At 34.3% G+C, this 10,334-nt stretch overlaps 1 protein-coding gene across 1 annotated transcript in view; it reads right to left on the bottom strand.

The window, feature by feature from the left end:
• The window catches only part of LOC110024452 (cytokinin dehydrogenase 5), a 5,441-nt gene extending 1,684 nt beyond the window's left edge, over positions 1-3,757 (bottom strand). Inside the window, exons 1-4 of the mRNA XM_020724421.1 lie at positions 3,124-3,757; positions 1,058-1,185; positions 647-919; positions 57-319 (exon numbers count right to left, since the gene is read on the bottom strand). Coding sequence (XP_020580080.1) covers positions 57-319; positions 647-919; positions 1,058-1,185; positions 3,124-3,739 — 1,280 coding nt within the window. The 5' untranslated portion in view covers positions 3,740-3,757. The remainder of the gene's footprint in view (positions 1-56; positions 320-646; positions 920-1,057; positions 1,186-3,123) is intronic.
• Positions 3,758-10,334: the final 6,577 nt, after the last annotated feature.

Raw genomic sequence — 10,334 nt, 5'->3', positions numbered from 1 at the left:
TATATATATATATATATATTGTTGGGGCATAAATGGGTGTGTATATATGTACCAACCTGTCCTTGTTCATGGGATAAATGAGAATTGGGCCACTGGTGTTATTTCCAAGAATGCCCCGGAAGACCCCACGATCAAATTCCTCTATGCGGGACGCGGGCACAAAAATGTTGAGCCAGGGATGCGGGACCTCCCACAGCCCCTTAGCCCTCAGCTTCAGTTCGGCCTTGTGAACCCGGTCCAGGAAATCAACGTAAGCCAAGTCCGTTGTGAAAACCGAACCCCGTATGAAGTCCAGTTCCCTCAGCAGAGCCTCCACTTCCTGAAAATATAACATCAGATTTAAATTAATTAATTAATTAATTACATCTGCAATTAGCGTTAATTAATTAATAGGTAATATAATAATAAAAGTTGATAGAACAAAATCCAGTCTATTGAGATCTCCTTTCATGCACGCATGTGATTGCAACTAACGAAGAAGATACATTAATTAACATATAACAACAACCAACCCCACCAAAATTCCATGCAAACTATATTATTTGCATGCCTTAATGTTATATTTACATACATACCATGTACTTTGCATATCTACCGCCTAAACATTAGATCTTCCCGTGATAAGATTTAAGATAGATTGCCTGACCTCATCGATAGAGTCGGAGGAAGAGTGGTGGTAGTTCTTGGTGAGTTCAAGGCAATAGAGAACGGCTCCCTGGCGGCCGCCGATGGAGCTAAGGGTCACGGGGGGATTGGAAGGGGAGAAGAAGGAGGATCTCCAATTGTTGATAAGGCCTTCTTCGGCAATGACAAAACCTTCGATGTAGTCGAACCTTTGTTGGTTATGGAGCGAGATGAGCCGCTCCTGGTCCCTTGTGAAGGAGGTGAAGTTCGAGTAAAGAACTCGGATCCATCTAACCTGGTTACAAAATAGAGATTTGAGACAACCATAAATATGGGCAATTGTTGGATATAACTTGCAAAATTGATCAGCATATGCATGGTTGAAGGTGCAATTTTAACAATCATTTAATAAATGCAATATTATAGAACTAACCCTTTGTGGAGCGGGCTCAAGGGCAATCCTTGCTCTGGTTATGATTCCGAACTGCCCCAAGCCACCAAGAACAGCATGGAAAAGCTCTGCATTCTCTGCCAGTGAGCAAGTTACTAACTCTCCCTTCCCTGCAAAATACAAGCTTATGAGCTACTAAGCCATGATTAATCATAATTAATTAATTTAAGTTTCTCTAAGTTAAACAGTTATATATAATATAGATATTGTTTCTACTGCTACTGCAAAATAAAGGGATGTTTATTTTCTTACCATGCTATATATATCTTAATCTTCAAGGTTTTTAGAGCTAAAAAGAAAGTAATTTACAGTAATTTATGTTGACTTATGGAATATTTGCATTCATACCATTCAATTCTATGTATTTACATAGAGATCAAGTTTTACATTTATATATATATATATATATATATATATATATATGGTGTATTTCACTTTAAAAGTTAAAACTTGTCATATTTTTCATGTGATTTGAAAATTTTGAGCGGTATAAATGTAAAAAAAAAGCAAATTTTAGGTGTTAGATATCTAAATACATAGGAATTGGTAATATGAAAATACATAAGAATTGGGTATGTAATTGTCCCCAATTTTGCATAATTTAACACCTTTTTATGCAAAATGCATAGGAATTGGGTATGTAAAATGCATTTAATTAAGATATCATTATTATATCTTCAAAATTATGTAAAATAATTTCCTCGCTTTCTTATCTTTTCAACCAAATAATTCTCATAATTTAGCATTTATCTCTCGAAATGCTAAATTATATAAACTAATTAATTAAAAAACGAGCTCTAAAATAAAATTACAATTTTATCCCTTTTTTTTAGATCACGTGTCAAAAAGGGCACCGTATGGTCCGTATCATGATTTCTTTCCCGACAACCTCTTCCGTCAAATGTTTTGGCCTTTCTTTGGATTTACCTTAAATATTATCTTTAAATATCTTAATTACACTATTTCTTAATTACTATTTACAGTCAACACAAAAAATTAACCGACAATATTCCGATCAAAGGTTGAGAGAATAAATATAAAAAAAATTAATTTTTATTTAAAATTAATACAACATATAAATACTTAAATAAAATCATATTTCGTTTATCTCAAAATAAATTCATCATTTTTAAAAATCAGAAATTTAGCTTTTCCGTATCTCACGCCAAAATTCTATTTTTTATACATAAGAATTTGAATTTCACTGTTAATAGTGTGGATTTGGTGCGATGCATGTAAAAGTTAAAGTTTTGGGGTGAAATATGCAAAGATATGAATGTAAATTTCCCCCCTTTGAAAATGTACAACGATAAAAATTTTTATTTAGCATGGATATGGGGCAGCTTGTGCGTTTCGCGGCTCGCGTTTTTGGATAAACAGACAAAATGTGCAATCCAAATGATAGTTTTTTTCAAAAATGTCTCTGCACTATAAGCTGTCCCAAAGAGACCCTTGACCTTCAAAAAATATTACATCAGTACTACGCACGTAGAGTAACGTGCGTAGCTAATGAAATCACGCTACGACATATCAACACGGGAAATATTTCCCCGTGTTATTCATGTGTTATTGTATGTTATTCATGTGTTATTGATGTATTATTGTGTTATTATAATACCAAGAATATTCTCAAGATACAGAATATTCTCAAATACCAAGAATATTCTCAAGATACAATAGCACATGAATAACACAATAACATCCAGAATAACACGGAAAAACATTCCCGGCAGAGAAAAAAATGACGCGGTAACACGGGGGAATACTCCTCCCATGTTATTCATATGTTATTGTGTGTTATTAATATGTTATTGTGTTATTATAACACCAGAAATATTTCCAGGACACAATAACACATGAATAACACACAATAACAAATCAATAACACGTGAGAGAATATTTCTCGTGTTAACACGCCGTTTTTTTTTTCTGTCGTGTGAGGTGTTATGACGTGATTTCATTGACTACGCACGTTACTGTAAATAAGTAGTACTCATGTAATATTTTTTTCTTGAACTTTCGATTGAAAAAAAGAAGAGTTTTGTTACCAGTAACCACATCGAGCTCAAACACGTTACTGATCTGCGGTCCATGGTGAAAAGCCTGCCCGCTGACCCCTGCGTTGGACAGAGTTCCTCCCACCGAGAGATACAAATAATCCGTCCACGAACGCGGCGCCAATCCGCCATTCTTCAGCGTCCAATTCAGCACATCGATCCACAATTCTCCTCCCCACACATCCACGTACATATTTCCGGCGATCGAGTTTGCCGGAGGTGACATTCTGCGCCTTCCGCCTCCGCCGGTCATGGAGATGACAACGCCGCCGGGAGCGCCGGCCTGGCCGTGGAGGGAATGGCCGTGACCGCGAGGGGATACGGAGAGGGGCGGGGAGGAGAGGAGGGCGGAGAGGGTGAGGGAGGAGGTTTGGGGGGGGGGGGGGGGGGAGAGGAGGGCGGAGAGGATGAGGGAGGAGATTTGGGAGGGGGAGGAGGGGAGGAGGACGGCGAGGGGGAGGGAATGGGTGGTGGAGCCGAAGTCGACGGCGGCAGCATGGGTTTGGGAGGGGAGGAAGGTGAGGGAAGGGGAAGGTGAGAGGGTGGAACCAACGGTGGAAATGGAGATGAGGAGGTGGATGAGGAGGTTGTGGGCTGCTGAGGGCATGGTGGGTTGGTTGATTGCTAAGTGTTGGGGATGGGTGAGGAGTGGGAAGATGAGATGGTATTTTATATGGAGAGAAGAGAGAGAGTATGAGGTTGATTTGAAATAGCAGGTTGTTGGAAGACACGACAAGAGCTGCGATTTGAAATGGTGAAAATTTATCATTCTTATCAAATGAAATTTCAAAGATACTCATCTCTTACTGTTTCACCCAACAAAATTTTTTGAGTCTTGGACGTTTGCTCCAATCGAACAAATATTCTCCATTGTTTCAAATGAAGCTTTAAGATGAAGAAAATATTATCTTCTAATCCATATTATGAATAAATGAAACATTTTGTCTGTCTATTATTATTCTCTCTCTCTCTTTCTCCTCTTCCTCTCTTAAGCACTTACTAATAAAATGTGTCATTTTTTAAGTGTGTTTCCCGTACATTCATGGATTCAACATTCTCTAAGGTGCGGTGAGCGTAGGATCATGTCGTCAACAAGAAGAAGAGACGAACAACAACAACAGAGAGAGTCCTTCCATAAAAATGAATGAAAAGTAATATGCACCCGTTCATGAAAGAATTTGTTCAACAATGTCTGCAAGAAATGAGAAACTTTATGGGAGGAGAGAATATGTACTTTTATAATATTTGACCTAGGCCTATAAATACAATTAAGAAATGAAATTTTCTATTAAGTGCTTAAGAGAGAGGGGAAGTAGGAGAAAGAGAACAATAGCAAACAGATAAAATGTGTCATTTATTCATAATATGAACATCTATTTATAGGTCTTGGTCATAATATTTCAAAAGTACATATTACTTCCGTAAGCCACAAAGGCTGGACTTGAAAGTTGTAGGAACTACGAACTATGCAGAGATGAGGTGGTACGCATGTAAATGCCTTAAATTTGATATTTATATTCGTAATATTTGGATGAAAAATATAATTTACATAAACATAATTATTATTATTATGATGATATTTTTGACATCATATTAAAATTTTGAGTGCTAAGTAATTAAATATTTTAAGCAGGAGTATAATGTAGGAGTGAGGGAACAAAATGTTGTGGGAGGAGTTAGGGGAGCTATGGTAGGCGTGGATTTTTGGACCGACGTCGGCGGAGATCACACTTTAAAGATCTCCCTTGAACGCAGCATGCCCCAAGATTCGCCTGCAACTCCTGCACCAATGGTAGAGAGAGAGAGAGTAAGACGTGCATTTTAAGCCCATGCCGGCTCCTGCATAGAAAATATTTGCCATCCTGTCTCCCATGATCCTGGGTCTCTCTCTCTCTCTCTCCTCGTGTGTGTTTATTTAACGATAAATATTTGAATAATTGAATTTTCTTGTAAGGAGGTGAAATGAATAGGTTAATGACCCCTAAGTTAGCAAAATTGGACCTCAGGCCAAGGTAGGGGTAGTGGCAGCCAGCTGCGGCCTGTCTGGTGGTCATCAGTGTTAGGTGAATGGGAAATGTGTCTATTTTCTGAGGATCATCCTCCATGATCATCTATATGGGATGGCAATCCGACTGCTCTAATTTCAAGTTACTCCATTTTGCAAAGGGATTTCAGAATCCAATGATGTATATGACCAAAAAATTCATTTTAGAGTAAAATTATTTGCTTAAAAATTATGAATGAACAAAAAATAATAATATAAATTATTTAATCTTTTGAAAATGTTATGAAAAATGACGGCAATAAAGTGAAAAAATTTGATCGAAAAATTGCAAATTAGAAAATAACACACAAATTTACGTGATTCCGCTAATTTACCTACGTTTACGGAACTGCAGAGGATTTTATTACTTCGAGAAATTATGCCGTCGAGCGCCTTGATAAGTCACTTAGAGTTTGTTTGGGGCGCGAAATGTGAGGTAGGTAAGTCACGGGTTCCATATATTTAACAGAAAATACATTTATTTTTATCAACATCATTTTCTTAAAGGCTCAACACCCTTATTGCGCCAATTAGAAAATGATATCAATACAGAATATCTAGTAATAACACCCATAGATGATCCCAATATATTAGACTTTGATAAGCTGCATGACAAGTCATAATCGTTTACTTCTACGTGAGCTAGATTTTGAAGATCTTCATCCCTTATGCTCCACCGAAGTCCCTTGACTATCTAAAAATAAAATAAAAATATATAATTAGTAATATAAAGAAATTTTCATTTTTTATTTTTGAATGTCACCATATGCATTTGCCAAAAGATCTTTGAATGTTTTCAAAAACATCAGAGAGACACTCAAAAAAATATGAATTCCTACGGCTCAAGGAGCTAAGGGTCCGTTTGAGGCAGCTTATTTGGTGCGATGGTGTTTTGAAAACACACATGATCTGCTTGGGTAAACTGCATTTTGACAGCTTATGCATTTTGAAAATGTTTAAAACAACGTTTTCACACCACACCTATCTAGGTGGGGTGGCAGATTTCTGGCAGCAGTTCGGCTTTTCCAAAAAAAATAGAAATTTGTAATAGCCACCACACCTAACTTATCAGCATATTATTTATAATCAGTTTATCAACATATTATTCAATAAGCTAGAGTTGCCCCAAACAAACTCTAAGTGCCAACATATCCATAACATAATTATTATGAAAAAAAATTCTATTGTGATTATGAGGAATACTTTTCAAGAGGAAAAAATTATAAATTTCAAGATAGTTTCTAACTAAAAATAATGAATTTTTAGATATAATTGTGTAATTTTGAAAATTAAGCTAAATGGATTATTTTAAACAAGTGCAGTGAAATTAATTGAGTTTGTAACATGAAAAGCCTAAGAACAATGTAATCTATACTATTATTCAAGAAATTTTCATTCAAATGGGAGATTGAAGTGCTTAGTCAAACCAATTACTGAAAGGAAGAAAAGAAATTTTATATTGCTTCTAAACTCTTCAAGGGAGACCAATATAATAATATTTTAAGTCCTTAAAATTTGAATCTCATATCCATAAGATCTTTTTTAAATTGCTTCGGAACTATTCAAGAGAGGCCAGTATGATAAAATTAGAACTCATTTTCAAATTATCCTTTTTAAAATTGCATATAAACTCCTCAAGAAATAAGCTAAATTTGAGTTTCTCTGATTATTTTGCTTGCATCGTTATCTCTTAGTTCTAGTTGAAACTCTTTAAAGAAAGTAAGTTGTTGAAGTAATTGGTCTTTTTGTGATATACGACACCTTAAGTTTTTCCACATTTATTCATATTATGCTCATATTATGTTGTTCTGAATAGGGAAACTGATCTACTGCTCAAATTGACATTATCTCATGTTTGTAAGCAAAGTGGATTTGATACTTGAAATTAATTATTTTTAATTCCTTATATGATTTGCTGCAGATGAGAAAAAGGAAATAATTAATGGGGTTCCATTAATTATTTGATTAATTCCTTAATGAGCATAATGACATGATCAAATTAATAAATAGGTATGCTAGCTCCCCTTGTAATCTCTCTCGGGATTTGGTTTCCCAGGCATCTCTCTTCAGCATTGTCAGCTTTCCAGGTTCTTATTATGGTGTGCTTCGGTTTGAAGCTCTCGGGTAGAGAGAGAGAAGAGAGCGAGAGAGAGAAATTCTTTCTTGTAATTGTCGAGGTGGTCGACGGGTGTATTCCTCGAGGTAATAAAATTCTTTGCAGTTCTATGGACGTAGGCAATTTGTTGAACCATGTAAATTTGTGTGTTTCTGTTGTGTTTCTGTTTTGTGATTTTTCTCGATCCGGATTTTGCTTTATTGTCGTTGTTTTTCACAACATATTTGTATTAGAAAATCCTGTCATTGAACTATCCACTTCTTTTATTAATTGAGTGAATAATTTCTGGTAGATTTGCATATTGCTACTTTGTTATACATCATTCCAATCTAGTGGGATTTTTTTGTAGATAAAGTGATGTCATTCATTTTGTCAAGCTCCACATTTTTAATTACAGTAGATAATGTTTATCTTTAAGAGAATATAATAAAATCTTGTATAAACAACTGAAGAAAAGATTAAATGAGTTTTAAGAAAAGCAAATTTATAGAAGAGCAAAATGATTAAGTTTATGAATTATACATTAAACAATCCAAAATAATGAGTTTTGATAACTTTCAATAAGTACAAAATATAAAGCTAAGGCTCGCATTGTTGAAGAAGAGGCATTCTAATGCTAATACTTCAAATAAGAAAATGTAGTTAAAGTTGTGCTAACTATAAAGGTAAACCGATGAATTATTGAATAGGAAGTTGGAACAAAAGCCATAAAAAAACATCAATAATGAGTAAATCTTCTTTTATGTTGCGAACAATCATATCTTCCTGAATGGTTTCCTATAGGAGGGATGTCGAAGGAGGAGAGATATGTATTCTCGATGGTTTAAATTTATACGGTGATCTCATTGTTGCCTTCCCATAGCTAGTGGCGACCCCATTGTTTCCTTCCCATACCTAGCTCAAAAGGTGAGAGTATCGCGAGGGTTCGGTTAGTAAGATGATGGTCTTAGGAAAAATCATAAGAGGGGAAGGGATAACAATTGATCGATATAGGGTTTCGAGCAGAGAGGAAGGCTAAGAGTGCGTGAAGTAGGCGAGGTTTTTGGTGGGGGGAATAAAGTTTACGTATTTACCAAAAATAAAAAGATAGTAATTCAAGTGTTTTTTAAGGTATCGTTCAAAATGTTTTAAAAACGGTCACTAAATAAGTGCTATGATTTTTTTTTTTTTTTTTTGTGTATGAAGCATTTTAAGAGGAGGAGTTAATATATGTCAAAATGGAAAGACATTCTTGTCATTTCCTTGTAATCCTAATCAAAATGTTGCTAATTTTTTAAAATTATTTCGATCAATTTTATCATAAAAGTATTGATTTGTCACAAGTAATATGCTCATAACACCATTGTCATGCCACTATTCCTAATGTGGACAACATAAATTCATTTGCTATAAGTGTATGAACAAGCTTGCCAAAGGAGTGTGTGTTGTTCTTGTACTCCTAAATAACAAAAAAAAAAAAAAAACTGCATGCATGCTCATCCAAAAAGGTAAAATGATTTTGGAAGAATGACCTAAAATCACTATGAAACAAGCTTAAAAAAATATTCATTTTCAGGAGTAGTAGTGTACAACATATAACTCAAGAGTTGCATAGAAGTCTAAGAATGTCTTCTTATGTATAAAGGTGATGCTTCATATACTACACACTAAATCATCATAATTAATTGAAAAAAAATACTAATTTGAGACATCAAGCTTCTCTTACATAAATAATAAAATAGATTTTTTTTAAAAAAAAAAGGAGAACTGTTTGAAGTGGTGATGGACAATTAACTTAGTCATTTTTTAAATGTAAAACAGAGAGTAGCCAGTCATTAAGAAAAACATTCACCTAATGACTTCATGATCAATGTTAATGAGGCTAGAAATTAGGTGACATCAAATGATGATCAACTTGGAATATCTAAAATCAGACGATGGTGGACATTTGACATGATTCCTCACCAAGATGACATCAAATGATGTTCAACGTGGAATATCTAAAATTAGACAACGGTGAGCATTTGACATGATTCCTCACCAAATATAGTGTTATATGGTGCAACCAATAAGACAAATGTTAGATGAGATGGTGCTTAGCAGACGTCAAATATCAGTAATTGGCATGTGTTCAATTAATGAATGTTAGACATTAATGATAAAAGATGGGATCATTCGGTCAAGAAGACACATGTCAAAAATTATCATAAGAAAGACATAAAACTACACAATTGTGTGCATGTACATGATGTTCGGATATACAAAATGTGTCGTTCACATCATCAATGGGTTTGTTTCATCAAACTTCATCTTCTCCACATTGACTATATATTTGCTGAAATAAAATTAAGTTATCTTATAATAAATTACTAATATTTCTAGTCCAAATATGTGTGAATGTTCCGAGATGCAAAAGTTTAATAAAAAAATGAAGTTCTTGATGACATATCAATTCCAATGACTTTGAGATCAACATTAATAATTATTTAATCTGAGTTTGATTGTAGAATCAACATGAGTTTTGAAGTTATTAGAGCCAAAATATATAAAATTCAAGGTCATCTAGAAACCATGTTATCAAAACATAAATCAAAATATTTATAACAAACTATATAAATTAACGTTCATTCATGCATGTGACATATATAGAAGACTCATTAAATTTTCATTTTTAGAGCACACAAATAAGCTAAAGTTTATACAAATTATATCTACAAACATTGGTGCAATCAAGGGGTGGCTTAAAACTTTGCCCCTTAAATTTTAATACTTAAAATAATTAATATTAACAATACTTTTTAAATATTAATATTTATAATAGTTTTAAATTACTATTTTCCAAAAAGATGAAAGCCTTAAACTTAAATATTCGCCGCCCATTAGTTTTTAATTTCATCACCCCTCTGCTTATGTTTCGACTCGGTCTCTATCTATACATAGTTGTAGCCTATTGGATGAGGGCATGACTTTTTCTACGTAGTGTTATGAGTTCTAACACGAACTCCCTCCCCCATATTACTGAAATACCCCAATAATAATTTCAGATATAGTAAGATCTCATTT

Source organism: Phalaenopsis equestris, unplaced genomic scaffold (assembly GCF_001263595.1).
Source record: "Phalaenopsis equestris unplaced genomic scaffold, ASM126359v1 Scaffold000256, whole genome shotgun sequence".
NCBI classification, from domain to species: Eukaryota; Viridiplantae; Streptophyta; class Magnoliopsida; order Asparagales; family Orchidaceae; genus Phalaenopsis; species Phalaenopsis equestris.
This window is presented reverse-complemented; position numbering and strand designations above follow the sequence as displayed.